General features: G+C 50.0%; 1 protein-coding gene across 4 annotated transcripts in view; it reads left to right on the top strand.

Annotated features, from left to right (window-relative positions):
• Positions 1 to 16898, top strand: part of VPS13B (vacuolar protein sorting 13 homolog B) — a 298548-nt gene that overhangs the window by 247815 nt on the left and 33835 nt on the right. For all 4 annotated transcript variants that reach the window (XM_078593678.1, XM_078593679.1, XM_078593677.1 and 1 more), the window contains exons 38-45: positions 2445 to 2649; positions 4241 to 4428; positions 5830 to 6026; positions 7650 to 7831; positions 9315 to 9688; positions 11327 to 11488; positions 14515 to 14670; positions 15993 to 16253. In XM_078593678.1, the coding sequence (XP_078449804.1) occupies positions 2445 to 2649; positions 4241 to 4428; positions 5830 to 6026; positions 7650 to 7831; positions 9315 to 9688; positions 11327 to 11488; positions 14515 to 14670; positions 15993 to 16253 (1725 nt within the window). The remainder of the gene's footprint in view (positions 1 to 2444; positions 2650 to 4240; positions 4429 to 5829; positions 6027 to 7649; positions 7832 to 9314; positions 9689 to 11326; positions 11489 to 14514; positions 14671 to 15992; positions 16254 to 16898) is intronic.

Below are 16898 nucleotides of genomic sequence, written 5' to 3'. Positions count from 1 at the left end.
TTTTCTGTTCATCTTTTGTTATGGTTTGATTAGCCTCGGCTATTTTCATGAATTGTGACCCCCCGAGGCCTTTGCTCGGTTTCGCTTCCCGCAGACACTTGCCTTGGACAGCCGGCCCTCGCTGGTGCTTTTCCTGAGCAGAGATCCGCTGGTCCCGGGACCAAATAACTCGTTCGGTCGTGGCGTGAGCAGGCGTAGACGCAGCCCGTGCCGTGCGTGCGCGGCGCGAGGGAATGTAGTCGCTGCTGCTCTTCTCATTCCTTGCGGTCCATTTTGTCGCAACCGCAGATATTGGAGGTCTCCCCTTGTTCAAGAAGGACGAACCCCAAACGTTATTCAGTTGAACACGTAGGCTTAAACTGAATCGTTGTCTTGTACATTAGCTCCTCAGGTTGCTCGTTCTCTGCAGTCCGAATTGAGTTGTTCGTAGCAGAAAAAGGGACTTTAAAGTGCCTTTCAAAAGCGACACGGATGTCGAGGTGAAACATTCGACAGTGCTGTTTTGGCGCTACGGAGTGCTCTCTTGGTGCCGCTGAAACTGTCTTTAAAACTTTTCCTCTAAGCACCTGTCGATGCCTCCTTGCTTATAGGACTTATTTTCACAAGCGTGTCTAATGGCGTGCAGTTATACAGTTGTACATTTCACTTGTTAGATTCAGGAGGTACATTTTTTGCCGCTCTTCGGAGCTTCGCTGGTCACTGCCTGACAAACCGCGGAGTGAAACGGGCACGTGTTGCAAGTGTGACGGTGACATTTCAAATTAGCGGACGACCTTCGACCCAAACGAACGTGCGATGAGCATCTGGGAGGAACGGCGCAGGAGACAACCGGTCGAAATTTGTGGAGCAAAAATGCCCCTTCACCACCGCGTGATGGTCGAGATAGGTTCGGGACATCTGGTTGTGCTTTTGGAGCCAACTTCAAACGCTGCGCATAAAATAGAATTCGCGATGATGATTTTAACGTTGTTTTTGTTATGGGACACAAGTAAGGCAAAGGTAATGAATCAAATAGAACGTAGGCTTCCTGTAAATGAAAAATAAAACTGCGAGCTGCACATACGCATGCATACGCACATATCTTTTTTTTTTGCTTCATACTGACAGCAGGACTCTAAGTATAGACGTTAGAGCTGGAGCAATATTTATGAATTTCCTCTATTCAACTTGTAGATGTATTGCGTCCGCTAGGGGTTCTTACCTGCGTGTATGTACGTAGTTTAAAACATGTGGCATATCCACAGCGGGTGCAGCCGTAGTTAGAGCATTGCGCTCTAAGCCCCGGTGACCTGAGGTTTGATTCCCGGGCCACGGCTAACATTAGCGGTGAGTGCTGCGTAAACCAGTCCTCGGTGGCACTACCTTCGCCAACCCCTACCGACCAACGTGCTGAAGTATGGTCAAACAATGTCCATAATAGATCAGTTGTAGGGGCCTTCATCTTGTAGCGGAATGATCAAAGGCTGTAAATAATGCATCGTATGCACAGCGAATGCGCCGCAAGAGATGTCACATCAAGTCCGAGTGTCTCTCTTCTCAAATGAACAAATGGGCGCTTTGCGCGCCTCCATCGATGGTCCTGAACCTTGGGTGGAAATTCCACATTCTCACGGCAGAAGGCCGTTTTCTTCAGAAGCAACCACAGTTTGCCTCTTGTAAGGATAGCAGTGGGCGAGGTGCGTGCGAATGCATGGCCCCTCCAAAGGTATTCGAAAGTCCTATTTGGCCCTCGGTGAGAATAAACTACGAACTAAACTGTGTCTATTTTTATTTTACCAGGTGAAGGCTCATTGAGCTACGTAGCTCTTTTTCAGAAGCGACCTCGCCACTAATGAAGGCTCAACGAAGTGGCTTATCGCGTGTAAGTTTATAGCAGCCAAATACTCGGAACGCATGTTGATGCTAAATCTGGAGGGAAAAACCGGAGGACGCGGAGAAAAATCCACGTGACCACCTGGAGATCGACATGTAAACTCCAGATATACAGGCGTTAGGGTTGGGATCGAACCCACAACCCCCTGTATACCAGGCGAAGCAATTCACATCTTGCCACCGTGGTTCTCACTCCCTGGGTTTACAAACACAGATGCAGCAGTGCACCGGTAACGCTGAGCCGGTGTGTGTACGCGTGTGTGCGGCTCCGCGCGGTAGCGTAAGAGTCAACGCGTCGCACTACGAACCCAGCGACCCGAGTTTGATTCCCGCTCACGGCCAACACCATGGACGATTATCTGAATCAGTCCTGGGCGTCCCCTAGATCGGCTCAGCCTCAAACGAGTGTACCCGGTGCGGTGTGTAAATATCGCCACCGGGGAGAGAAAGGCGGTTCGGGCGTGGTGCTGGCCACCTCACCCCGTCGTGAACCGGCCTTCATAGATGCTCGTCAACAGCGTTTGCCTCCTACGGAATCTTGTCAAGGCTTTGTCTCTGTTGCTGCGCGCAAGGTTTTCTGGGGCCAGGACCACGTGCGCTGCCTCACGCTGCTGCAGCAGCTGCTGGCGTCGCACCGGGGGCTGCCGAGAGAGCCGGCGCAGCATCGCGCCGTCACCGCGGCCGCCCACGCCAAGGAGCGCCGTGCCAGGCCCTGCACCGCCGAGCACAGCGCCGACGACTTGCGCACCGGCCTCTTCCATTACATCCCCGACGCAGGTGGACGGGCTCGCCAGCTCCCCTCCCCTACCCTCCCTCCCCCGGCAATGGATCGCTCCGCGTTGACTGCACGTCTTTACACAGCGGCAGTGTTAACGGGTGCACCGCAATGAACCCTTTCCCGTTTTGATGACGTGCGTGTACATCCGTGTACGTCGTAAGTTGTACTTCCGTTATTACACTCCGATGACTTGCATGTGCAATGATGTTACATGCATGTGATCGTTTTTTATTCCGATTCCGTTCCGATGATGTATGATGACGTACACGAACGATGACGTGCATGTACATTATCAAAAATGAAACCGGAAGAAAAAATGAAATAACGTCGTCAGTACCGAGGCTCCCACAAGGCCATGCGGGAGGGCGTGTGTTACAGTTTGCTGCAAGCTATCATAGAGTGCGGTCGTGTCGCTACAGTTCTCCGCGGTGATTACAGTGTCTTTAAAAACAACAGCGTTACGCCTCTCTAAGTAAAATTAATGCTGAGCCGCTTGTGCGTTCCCAGATTCAGCGGTGAATGGGACCCGCACCCTGCAACTTGCAGATGTCTCACAATGGGAAAGGGTTAATCAGTTAGTAGGATAGGTTGCTTATTGGGTACAATGTGGGTAATCGCCGCGTTTTTCAAGACGTCTCGCCAGCGTGGAAGTGTCGTCCAGAGAGGTGACAGTAAGCAATTGCAGGGTTGCGCCTTTACCTCCATACACGTGGAAGCAGCGTGTCAATTAAAATAGATGAGAATGCTCACGGCGCATGTATGATATCACACGTGTTTAGAATTTGCGATTTTTTGTTATTCGTGTAAACTTCAATGTGAATCCTTCCTACGGGGCAGGAGCCAAAACTGAAAATCCACTGGGTAGGTTTTTGCGGTTGCACTGGACAGCTGCTCGAGAGGTCTTCATGTTCTACCGCGAGTCGTTTGGCACGATGTCTGGCATTTAACTCCACGCGTGTGGAAATTTGTCAGAAACTGAAAGTGATGCAGCAGTCTCTCGGGCCGTTTTTCGTGCCATTATCAAGACGATGGAAAAAAGAAGAGGCTTTACCCGTCGTCGCGGCAATAATGCGGCGTTGAGATTATAGCTGCTCAACCTGAGCTCTCCGTGCTTTTATATTTGTATTGCCTTTGTGCTGTTTGCCTTTCGGCGTTCCCTGGTCTAACACTGGTGGTGGGACAAGGCGATAAAGGAGGCTGCATCCGGTGTAAGCCAATCAGTTCCGAGGACAATGCACACATTATTATTATTATCAAAGCTCGTTGGTTTGCATGTTTTACCACAAGCATAATGTGTGGTTAATGCAGACTTGATGCCTTGCAATCGGTGTCCATTTGGCGTTTGAACTTCTTGACACCTCCTGTGTCATTGCCGCGAAGGATAAAGCCTATTCTTTTTCCATCATACATTCGGGTACGATATTGTATGTTACGTTACGTACGTGCGTTGGACTTACTTTCGCACCGTGCGCGGCCAACCGCAGCTATGCCGCGGGCGCGAAAGAAGCGCTCGTATTGACTACGGTGCGACAAAGCTTCAACGCACGTACCAACACACGACGCTCCCCGTTGGGCCCCCGTCGCGCGCAGAGAGTCAGAAGCTGCTGCCGAACGTGCAGGAGGTGGTCTTCTACAACGAGACGGAGGAGAGCGCCGGCACGATGCTGTGGCGCTACCCGGAGCCGCGCGTGCTGACGCGCGTGCGCATCGCTCCGGTGCCGTTCAACACCACCGAGGACCCCGACATCAGCACCGCTGACCTCGGCGACGTTTTGCAGGCAACTTAAACTAAAACTAAACTGTGAACTGTTTTTTTATCGTGTCAGGTGAGGCCCCCCTCCCCCCGCAACACTGAGCTATGTAGTAGCTCTTTTTCAGAAGCGACCTGGCCGCAAATCTGATAGCTCAACGAAGTGGCTTATCGCGTGGAAATGTATAGCGGCCAAACACTCGACACGCGTGTTTCTAAATGTGGAGGGAAGAACCGGAGGACCCGGAGAAAGATCCACGGGGAGAACACGCAAACTCCAAATATCCAGGCGTCAGGGTCGGCATCTAACCCAATGACCTCCTGTATACCAGGCGAAGTAGCTACCATCTCGCCACCGTGGCATGAATTACAATTGATTTCTGAGTTGGGCCATGTAAAGATCTGGCCAAATGCGCATCCGTGTCCCCTGTTAGCAACACGCTGTGGCCGAGCGGTCTCCGATGTTGTTTTCGGGTTGTGACGCGTATCGTGCGGCAGAGTATCTCAAGTCTGGGAGCTTCCCCAGGAAGCCATACTCCGAACACGCAGCGCAACCCCAAGACATGCCGCTCGCTGTTCACCATTAGTCTTGATTACTCGCCCGCCCAAGCCAACTTCCTTTGCTTAAATCAATGTGACGTCTTTAGCTCGAGTGTGTGTTTTTCTCGCCACGTGTTCGCCTTTGTCTCGCAGCGTAATTCAAGGCATGCATCTGACCATGCTTCTCTCTGCACTCTTCACCATTTGCTCCGTTTTCTGATCCGTAAGTCATAATGCCTATGAGCAAATCAAATATGCCCGATCCCATCAGATCTCACAGCTAAGAAGGTTTTAGCCTGGATAGTGACTTGGATGGGCGACGGCCGTGCATGTAACAGGTGCTACAGGCTGCTGCGGAGCTCATTCATGTGGGGGGCAGCGCAGCAAACTCTATTGATTAACTGTACTATGTTCCCAATCTATGCGCCCCACATTCACCAAACCACACTGACCATCATGTATCGTCTTATAACCCCCTCAACCTACGTGGTGTGGGGAGGGCTGTGCGTGTGCATGTTATAGCAGGTAACATATACCCATTACAATATTTATACTTCAGGCGCATAGGAAAACTACAATTGATTTCTGAGCTGGGGCCACGTAAAGATCTGGCCAAATTTTTTTTGTCGCGAAACCTTTTGCCGTCCGACAGAGCCGATCAAATTAAATCGTCAAGTGCACAATCGTTTCACCGTGCCAATTATTGTCGTTTTTAGCTCGCCGGTAAGTTGGAAAACAATTCTCACGACGAACTGTAACAGTTTACATTATACTCTTTACATTATACTCCAGATAGTTTACATTATTATGAGCTTGGCGATCCCCTCCATGCTGCCCTCAAGTCACTTCCACCTCACGAGCTGTGTCGCTGCTGCCGCGTGGACTCCAGGTGCCGTGCTCGCTGGAGTACTACGACGAGCTGAAGATGGCGTTTGTCCGCTACCGGGACTTCAGCCTGTCGGAGAGCCGCGCCTGCGAGCTGCAGCTGCCCAGCCCCGCGCTGGCCGAGGAGCAGGCCGAGGTGGTGGCGGCCGACATGTGGAGGGTGGTGCTGCACAACGGGCAGGACACTCCCGAAGAGCAGAGGTGACGACGCGCGACCGTGCGTGCGTGTGTTTCAGTCGGACGAAGGGCCGGTTGTCATGAATCCGCCTGCTTGCAGCCCCTCTCGTTGTAAATGATGGTGCGCACGTTTGTATGTGTGTGAATGTATGTTGTGGGGAGCGGTAGTGTAGCGGTTAGCGCGCTGCGCTATGAACCTGGCGACCCGGGTTCGATTCCCGCTCACAGCCAACACCAGTGACGATTATCCGAACCGGTCCCCGGCCTCCCCTAGGTCGACTCAGCCGCAAATGAGTACCTGGTGGGGATGTGTAAACAACGTCACTAGGGAGACAAAGGCGGCCGGGCGTGGTGTTGGCCACCCACCCCCTCATGTACCGTTCCGGCCTTCATAGGTGCTCGCTAACAGCACTTGCCCCTACAGTCTGTTAAGGCTATACGGGGGATCTTTGTGAATGTATGTTGTGGGGAGCGGTAGTGTAGCGGTTAGCGCGCTCGCTATGAACCTAGCGACCCGGGTTCGATTCCCGCTCACAGCCAACACCAGTGACGATTATCTGAACCGGTCCCAGGCCTCCCCTAGGTCGACTCAGCTGCAAATTAGTACCTGGTGCGATGTGTAAACACCATCACTAGGGAGACAAAGGCGGCCGGGCGTGGTGTTGGCCGCCCACCCCCTCGTGTGCCATGCCAACATTTATAGATGCTCGCTAACAGCACTTGCCCCTACAGTCTGTTAAGGCTAAATGGGGGATCTTTGTTTGATCTTTGTATGTTGAACTTTGTTTGCACCGTACGTAGCCAACCGTGATAATGGGATGTGTGGCTGTAACCCTTGTAAAGGCGCAGCCCTGCAATTGCTTGCTCGCTGCCCCTGTTGGTGGTTGGGTCTCAACTTTGGGAGAGGTCCATAGAACCACTCCGAAGGGCACTTTGGCCCCTTCTCCCATGCTAGAGGTGGAAGCACCAACACTTTACCCCACCACACGTGACATACCGAGCGACAGGCCGTGGTGTACACAAATATACTGCTGGCTGCAGATGTTGTGGTTTGAGTTAAGAAACTTGCGCATTATTGCAACAGGTGCACGAGGAGTAAACGTCCAAATACATGGCGTAAAGTGTGTTTTTTTGCAGTCGGAAGCAATTCCAGTTGGAATCCTGACCCCAGGTGTCCACTTAAAGCCACCTTCAAAATTCTAGTGTGGAAGAAATGAGGACTGCTTTTGTGGGACATCAACAGCAGTTTCCCTGCAGATGGACTGACCGACCTCTGCCCCAGAGAATACGGAATATAACCACCACTGGCTCGTGGGCACTATGCCGGAGATAAGCACCTCCCTATTCTCACTGAGTCAAAGAACAAAGATGGTCACCGCATCGCGCGCTTGCCATACCTGTTCAACCCCATTTATCGGTGCCTACCTTATTACAGACCAATTCAGACCTTATTGGTCACCCCGTGCTCCTTATAAATCTCAACGTCCATCCGACAAAGTCCCATCGCAAGGGAGAAACACAAACAAATAGAAAATCGCCACTACACTCACCACTATATTTATGCGATCTAACCCAAAACAACCCTCTTTTGGGGAACCGCGGGTCTGCAATGAGCAGCTGAGTGACTGCCGTCCGCGCGCTGTGCAGCGTCGATGGTGAGAGTGGCTCTCAGGGCGTGTGCGACCCGCTCGTGTCACCCATGGCCCTGGCCGCCTGCATGCGCGTCGACTCGAGTTTCTCGCCGGCGTGGGTTCCGGCTCTCGGAGCGTCCTTGCGGCTCAGCTGCCTGCAGCTGCACCTTCTGCACCACGCCAGCCAGTTCAGCGCAGGTTAGTAGAGGTCACACGGTGAGCAGTTCGGTCGTCGTCATCGTCATCGTCGGCAATCGTAATCGGCCGTTGCTGAATGAAAGCCTCTCCACGCCATTGCCATCTCTCACAGTCCGGTGCTGCTACCATCCATCTCACTCTTACCCACGGACAGATCGCACACTGATGCTCCTACTGTTGTGGAGTGACTCATGCAGCCAGCTATGGCTGCAGAGTTTGGTAGTACTTGTTGTTTACGTCGTTTATTGTGAAAATTCGGTCACAGTTCCTATTGCTTTTATGGCTTTATTTTGGTGATTTTCGAAACGTTTTTTGGTTTGGCCATGTTTGTTTGTTGTAGTACAGAGTTAGACTGATGGTCTTAATCTAAGTTGTCTTGTGGTTGTTGTTGTTTGACTTGCATCCCACTGGGATTTGTGCACACAGTGTTGGTGTACGGTGCTTTTTCTGCAACATTTTGCTGTCTTTTCTTGGATTTTCTGTTTGCACATAGTCACTTTAAGATGTTTTCTTGTTCATGTTTTTGTTTTTTGTTTGTTGCGGTTGCACCCGATCCAAGAGCCGAATGGCTCACAGGGCTATATCAATAAATGAACTTGAACTTGAACCGCTGCATGTCCACGGTGGTTCTGTACAAAGTTCGTGCAGTCGTGGCCACTTGCTGAAACGAAGCGTCCATTGCGAATTTTACACAGAGCAGCAGGGCATTGTCCCGTGTTGCTAAACAGCCCGCAGAAGGTGGCGGTGACAGATCTACTTCGCACCTCCGATTGGCACGGTTGACTACGTAGGGTGCGAAGGAAGTTCAACATACATACTCGCCTGACATCCATTCAACTGACCTGTGTTATCTGCATGTTTTGAGACGTTCTCTTTTCTAAATGGACTGCTACCAAGGAAAGCTGAACGCATGAGAGTCTAGCCAGTATTATTACTTCTCAGAACTGAAAATTATACATGCTAAGTGAAAAACCACATTTAATTATCATACTGGCACCATCAATGAATTACCCTTGAAAGCCTAAATAATCACAAGAGGCTGCAATTTGGTTTAAAACCTAGCATCTCAGTATTTGAAGCTCTGTATTCTGAGATGGTAAGCAACACGATACAGCTATATACAACAATATTTTATATTCATTTTGGACCATTTTTAGTTAAAATAAAAACAACACATACAGTTGAACTGGTGTTCCCCAAACATTCACAATGGTGAAACATGACCTGCAAATTGCTCAGTTAGGATTACACCAGAAACATCGCCCCCAACTGCGAAAACTTGGCAGGACTCCCTCCTGAACAAGAGTCTTGAGACCCAGTTCGGCTGATGCATGAACGCTGTCAACCTCAGTGGGAAAGCGTTAACGATGACGGCCTGCGCCACATTGCGTTCGATCGCCGAAACGGAAGCAAAACGATTAGCCCGCGCAAACGTCTTCCGCCGCGCTTTTCCCCCGCGTGCCTCCCCCTCCCGTCCCGGTAGGCTGCCCGCCCCGCCTGCGCCCGTTCGTGCCGGACCGCAGGACGCCGGGCGAGCACGAGTTCCTGGTGGTGTCGCTGGACGAGCCGCGCGTCTCCGCGCTGCACTGGGAGGGCGCTCCCTCGCGCACCCACGCGCGCGTCAGCACGGCCGCGGAGGCCCGCGTGCTCGAACACCGCAGCCTCACGCTGCGCCCCACCGTCGAGCCGTTCCGCGCCCGGGCGCGCCTCCGCGTGACGCGCGGCGGTGCCGGCGGGGGGGACGATGACGACGCCGGAGTCGCCGTGCGCGCCCGCGTGCGCGTGGAGCCCGTGTTCGTGCGCGTCGGCCAGTACACCGTGCACACGCTCGCGACGGCCGTGCAGGCGTGGACAGAGGTGACCCGGCCCGTCCGCACGTCACGTCACCGCACCGCTCACTCGGGATCTCTCGCTCGCTCGCTCGGGATCTCTCGCGTAGGGTTGGCTCGCCACGCCGCTTGCTTGGCACCTTCAGCGTTGTTTCCTTAGGCGCCTGCTCACTTAGCGTTTCCTTGTTTCTCACGTATTCAGCAGCGTCCTCTTAATCGCTCGTTCGTTGTCGTCCAGTCCACTTAAAGTAAAACGAGAGTTGATGTCGTTTTGCGTTCTGCGCAAATGAGTCTGGGATAGCGTGCATCTCCTGTCGACGGCTATGAGCCCGTGGAAATTACACATTCCTATGGTAGGATTGAGTCTACACATAAGAAAGACACTTTTCCGCTACACACGGAGAGGTCCTGACGTTATATACCCTACGAGGATGAGGGCCGAGTCGGTCCTTGACCGGGATGTAGAATCGTCGTAAAGAGGAATCGTCAGACTCCTGAGTAAATAAATGACGTTGTTTTTATCGTCGCACGTCACGTGTTATTTTCAACGGCTACCCTAGAAGAGCGGCCAAAATGATCTAATGCGTCTCACAAACAAGTTTGCCGATTTAATTGGATATGATAGAGAAGGACGCAGATGGAACAAGACAGACGAGACACAAACTACGTTGACTGAAGTGGAGAAGGCAGTGAGTGTTGAATAGGATCGAACGATGCATCTATTCGTCAATGAACGTTGGTTATGAGACTCGTGACGCATGCATCAAATGACGTGTGTTGGAAGCGAAGCTTTTCATGCGTGCTGCAAATAATTGGAATATTGTCACTGGAATCAGAATCAGAAATATGTATTTATAATGAAGGAATCTGATGAGCTATAAAGTTATTTTTCACAGACATCCAGTAGGAGTTGGTCAGAACGGTTACAATAAAAATCAATACAAAAATAAGATATGAGTGCAAAGTATAGGAACGGTAAGCGAATCATGAAAAATATAAACCAAATCAAACTAAGCTATTTTTTTTATTTTACCAGGTCTAAGCCCACTGAGCTATGTAGCTCTTTGTCAGAAACGACTTGGTCACAAATGATAGCTCAACGAAGTGGCTTATCACGTAAGAAATGTATAGCAGCTAAATAATATAAATAATCTAAACCACCCTCGAGAGTTTATCGAATCTTCAGACGCATCAATCGCTCTGTCACCCCCCCCTCCCCCCTTAGTGTTTAACATACATTTTTATTCACATATTATTGTTGTTTTGAATCGGTTAATCCCGCCCTGTCAGAAATAATCTTCTTTTGTTTTCATGAATCGTACGCAACGATTAAGCTCTCAGACTGGTGGTTGGAGTTAATCCTTCTGTAAAAAAAAAAAACTATTTTCCTTTCATCGACGTTGCTAGTCCCGCACGGCTACAGCTCCCCAGCTCTTTCTGCAGGTGGTGGTGAACATTTATAAATTGACCATCACATGCGTTGTTATTACAAGTCGCCTTTTTATTTTTTTCAAATCACGAAGCTTTCATTTTTCCTTCTCTCTCTCTCTCGTTTTTTTCTTCCATCTCTCAGATGTAATTTACTCTGGGGTCAAAGCCCTTGGTGTTTTAAAGGGGATTTTATGCTATTTTCTGGCACGGCAATTGTTTCCATGTGCTTGCGCAGGCTGGCAGCCCCAATGCTGAAGACCACCTGTTCAGCCACTTCATCATCTGCAATGAGACCCAGGAGACCCTGAGGCTGGGGCAGGTGGACACAGACGAGAGCATTCTTCTGTCCAGTCGGCAGATGCACCAATACTCATGGAGGTCGCACAAAATCGCACAGGTACGGGGACGATGCATGCGCGTGCATATGCCGCGGGCGCGTTGAGGATGGGACAGGTGGAGGTAGTGGTCAGCGGCAGCGTGCTACGAACCCAGCGGCCCGAGTTCGATTGCCGAAGCCCTGGCAATGTCTGAAGCGGTCCTTGCCCCCCCCCTCCTCCTAGGCTAACTCAGCCTTAAATGAGTAGCTGGTGCAGTGGGAAAACATCGGCTCTGTGGAGACAAAGGTGGCGCTTGTCCTCCGGCAAGTCTGTGCGTCTACACGGGGGTCTTTGTGGGTAGAGGTGCAGCGATGAATCGATTAGTTGTGTTACAATTTGCTTCAAACCGCTTGTGTAAGAATCGTTTTCAAAATGTGTATGGTGGAATCGTTGCCTTGAATCATGGCGATTTGATTACGGAGGGGTAAATTGTCCGTAGATCGTGTCAATATTTAGATAGCGACTACTATCTAAATGGTTATTTTATTATACCGTTTTTTAAACTCTGTTGACGCCTTGAGTAGAGGCACCCTATATATATATAAAATAAGATAAGATGCGTCATGTTCGTAAGACACGGTTTTAATCGACGAATCCGTGCATTGCCACACCGCTAATAATTTCTTGGCAGATTATTGTTTCTGCAAGCATTGTGTGCTTATTCCTCTTACAATTGTGTCACGTGTGCCATGCGATTTCCCGGTATGAGCCCGAGCTGATGAACAATCGCAATAGTAACGTTTCGACAGTGCGGATATTTCCACGTCACAAGTTATTATCCACAAAGCGCTGCTTTCAATAAAGACGTCATGGGCCCCACACTGGATTTGATTCCCCCACCGCCCCGCCCCTGTTGGGTTTGTCTTGCATATAATTGCGGACAGTTTATTTCAAACTAGTTGTAATCTATTAAAATGCAATAATATAATTTCCACTGCAACAATTATACATTTCGCTGGGCTGGAACGTACATAGCCACGGGGAAAGCGAGCCTCCGCCAACTTGAGCCACGGTGCTGTTCTGCCTGATTACAGCCAACGATCCTTCCCATTTTAATTTGCAGTAGCTTCCCCGCCGCTCACCGCTATCGTGCAATCACTCGCTGCAGTTTCATTTGCCCGTAATTACCCGCGCTAACATTGCACCAGCCACATGTTTGGGGAAAATTAATTGAGTGTGATCTGCTTCCTTCCCAGATATTTTTCCATCCCCCTTTCTTTCCCGTTGGGTTTCAAGTCGGTCCAAATAAGATAGGCCTCCTCCCTGCCAAAGTAAACACACTGCCCAACGTAAGGGAGGAGGGGATTGTTTTAATCTGTGCTGAAATGTGACAGTGTGCTTTTGTTGGCAAGGCCGACCCCGCAGTGTGCAGAGGTAATATGTCTCAGCGTGTGTTTTCAGAGCTTCTGCTTTTGGTCCGTACTCCTGATTGATGCGTCCCATTATTGGCCATTAAAGCAAATTGAGGCTCATGTTCGGCTACACGCTTCACTTGCATGACTAGAAACTTCTCCGAAAAAATAAGTCGGTGCCCTGAAACGTCATGTACGAAGGATTCTGTCACTTGCACATCACCCGGTCCTTGTAGTAGCTTCTCTTGAATTGATTTTTCCCCACCGCCTTGCGTCATTTTCAATTTCACATGTGTAAATATGAAACGGTGCTTGAATTCTTAATAGTGTATTAACAGCTGTTCCCACATTTGGAATACGAGTCACCGGTAGGAATTCTACGTGAGGGAAAATTACTCGTAACAGTTCGGAGTTGTCAAAATTAAGAGCTCTTTCAAATAGTCATGAGGAGCAATTATGCTGCTCGTGTCCTTGAGGTTATTTGGCAAAATTCAGGTGTTTCGCAGTTCCTCGTTACTGGCTGCTCACCATTACCCCCCTTTTATTTCAAAGTGTATTTCACTGAGCGATGATGTTTTCCGCTAATCAAAACAAAGAGAGAATCGCGGAGAAGCATAATGTTAAATATTTAATGGAAGAGAAGGTGAACGGGGTTCATTGGCGTTACATGGATTAAGTGGCAATGTAAGGGTTTAGGCATGAAGTTTTATCACGATTCTCAGTTTTTCCATTGTAATTTTCAGTGTAATTCTTGACAGCCCTGTTTACATTCTACCGGGAAATTCCTTCCAAATGATATCTCACCTGACGTTTTTGCGGCTGTGTAATTATCACGTCCCCATGTGTGAACATTTTCCACTTGTGGTTCCAGGTTTAATGCCTTTCAACAATAGTTAAACCCGACAAACACTTATTTTTTATTATTTTATTATTTCCCTTCTACGTGACTTTACCGAAAGAACCAAGAATACCGACGACGCTGTGCGGCTCTCTCTCGCTGCTAGTTTTAAAGGAAGTCGCAACCAAAATGCCACGAGCAGGATGAGACGTGCAGGATGGATTGGGACAGTTATCTTTGATCGGTTGCTTTAATTTAGCTGTTGTTGAAACCTTTGGTATGTACTCTCAATAATCCTCAGCATGATTTAGAATGACGTAGCCAAATCCCTTGCAGGGAGAGCCTCACGTTTTAATCTAACCTGGTTATTTTAGACCAGTGCTGGATCTCCTACTACCCTTCACCTACTTGCACGCTGACCATCATTTGGTATGGTCACACAAAAGGTGCTGGTTGGCCTTCATCCTGCACGTGAGATTGACCGAGGGCTGTACGGTGGCGAGATATCAACTACCTCGCCTGGTCGTGGGTTCGATCCCGACCCTGACGATGCTTGTATATTTGGAGTTTGCGTGTTCTCCCCGTGGTCGCGTGGATTTTTCCCCGGGTCCTCAGGTTTTTCCTTTCACATTTCGAATCAATATGCATTTACTGTATTTGGCTGCTATAAATTTCCACATGATGAGCCACTTTGTTGAGCTCTCATTCGTGGCCAGGTCGCTTCTGAAAAAGGGGCTATATCGCTCAGTGTGCCTTCCGTGGTAACTATAAAAAAAAATCTTGATTTTGTGCAACTATTATAATTATCGCTTGTAAACATTGTGGTGCAATTCATCCGGGCCGTGTCCGCCCGCAGATGCTGCACGTGTGCATCGAGGGCTGGGGAAACTGGCGGTGGTCGGAGCCCTTCAGCATCGACTGCCCGGGCGTCTTCCTGCGCAGCATCCAGTACAAGGGGCGCGTCGCCTCGCTCGTCGTCACCGTGATCATGCTCAGCGGCGTACAGAAGCAGGTGCCCTTCCATCAGCCCCACAACTCGCCCGCCAGAAATTGCGAGAGTCGGGCTACTTTCATCGCCGCGCCGGTCCCCACGTCTTCTGTGCTGCAGCAAACTCCGAGGCAACTGGCTGTGCGCTCGGCCCGTTGGCGTGGCGGTTAGAGGACACCGCTGTCACAGTCGCGAAGTTTTTATCGTAGGTCAACTCGGCCGTCTCTGCATAGAGTTCCGTTAAACGAGTCAGTCAATCGTGGATGTCCTCTGGATTAACGAACTGGTCCATGTAATAGGAATGTGGAATTTTCACAACGGCCTTGGCTATAAGTTTGAGATGAGCACCACCTCAAACTGGTTTTGACGATTGAACTGCTACAACATTTAGTATTAACACGTGAAGAAATATTTCTCTTTCAAGTAAAAAACATAAAAAGTATAACACCAAAGTGTTCTGTGTTGTGGCTTCCATTGAGCATTCAATTTTGATACCGATTTGAAAGTTGAATTATGTTCTCTGAGTTCTTCCAGTACCCGAGCTACTGATATCGGTTCCTGCAGGTCACTTACAGATTTAGTAAATTCTTTAGCATTGCCCTCAATGTCAGCCACACGTGCAGTTTTGGTGAAACGCTCTTGCCATTTTTCACGTCACCGTTAACAGAAGCAGATTGAGATTGTGCAGATGTTTTTGTATTTAGCTGACTCCACTGCATTAACGCGCGCGCTTTGTTCAATCAATGCATAGTCCAGACTGCGCCGCATTCCGTTTGCTCTTTATCTTGCAACAAACCCCCCTCCTCTCCCCCACCACTAAACTCCTGGCGCTGAACTTGTGTTGCGTGCAAAGTTCTGGGTGAAATCATATTTCAGATTACCGACACCAGATAGCAGTGTGCACAGATGTTTTTTTTGTATGTTTAAGCGAATGTAAGTGCAGTAATGTGCCCTGTGTTGTTGATTAATGCTTGGCGCTTGCCCAGCCGCATTACGTGTTCATCTCGCGCTCTCTTGCATGTATGTTGAACTTCTTTCGTGCCGTACGTAGCCCACCGTGTAATCGGAGGTTGCGGGCGAAGGACAACAAATTAAATACAAAAAACAGTTCTAATGAAATGAGTTTTCAATCTAGATGATTTAAAAGTTCATAGCTCCAGTGACTATCTAATATCAGAAGCAAGTGCATTCCAGACGGCCGCAGAAGCGGCGCGATGCGGTAACCGTCTTTGTTCGATGGCTGGACAAAAGCCGCCGCTGCGAGGATGACGATCGGAGTTCGCGTGACGATGGTTTACGCTCCTCCGCAAAGTCAGCAAGGGTGCATCGTGGTCCGTTTGTGGCAGATTACGATCACGGGCAGACACGTGGTGCGCAGCTTTCTCGACTCGGACCTCGAGCTGCACTTGACGCAGACCTTCATGGGCCCCGACGGGCAACCGGTGATGGCTGAGCACACCCAGGCCCTGCCGGCCAATCAGATGCTTCCCTCTTACGTGATGGAGAGCGCCGAGCTGCGGTGCGTGCGCGTCAGGGTGCCCGGCTGCGATTGGTCCGGAGAAGTGTGTCCTTCCGCCAACCGATTGGAGGAGAGCGTTGTGGTGGAGGTACGTGCCCGTGCAATCTTTCATGAAATGCAATAGAGTGCGATTGTATGCGTGGGGAAAGGTGGCGTAGTGGTTCGCGCACTGAGCTACAAACTCGGCGTCCAAGTTCGATTCCCGCTCACAGCCAGCACCAGTGACGATTATCTGAACTAGTTTTGGCCCTCCCCTAAGTCGACTCAATATTTTGAATAAAATATGAACGGTGTTGAATAATTTCCCCTTTAACGGCCGTTGTTTTTTTTTCATGAAAGTTCACGGACATTCTTGCCGCAGGCGTCACCGCGTGCACGACCAACAATCGATTCTTTAGAGGACGCTGGAGATGGGCCCTACGGACACAGTCTTAGTGGTGCCTTAATAGGTGCTCGCTAACAGCACTTGCCCCAATAGTTTTTTACAGGCTGTACCGGCGTTTTATCTCTTTCTTTTTGCGTGCGTCAGTGAACCCATACAACTTGTGTATCTCCCTTGACCTCTTGCCAGCAAGCCTTGCACACGTCATGTGGCCTGAAAGTGCACCTATCCTGGCACAAGCCGTGTGGTGAAGCCACCACCACCTAGTGGCAAATGGTGGCTGCGATCGTGTGTATGTGCGGGGACGTGGAGTCGTGTCGTGGTGGTTCGCTCACTGCACTGCGGATTCAC

This window comes from Lampetra planeri, chromosome 4 (genome assembly GCF_965212315.1).
Source record: "Lampetra planeri chromosome 4, kcLamPlan1.2.h2, whole genome shotgun sequence".
In the NCBI taxonomy this organism is placed as follows: domain Eukaryota; kingdom Metazoa; phylum Chordata; class Hyperoartia; order Petromyzontiformes; family Petromyzontidae; genus Lampetra; species Lampetra planeri.
This window is presented reverse-complemented; position numbering and strand designations above follow the sequence as displayed.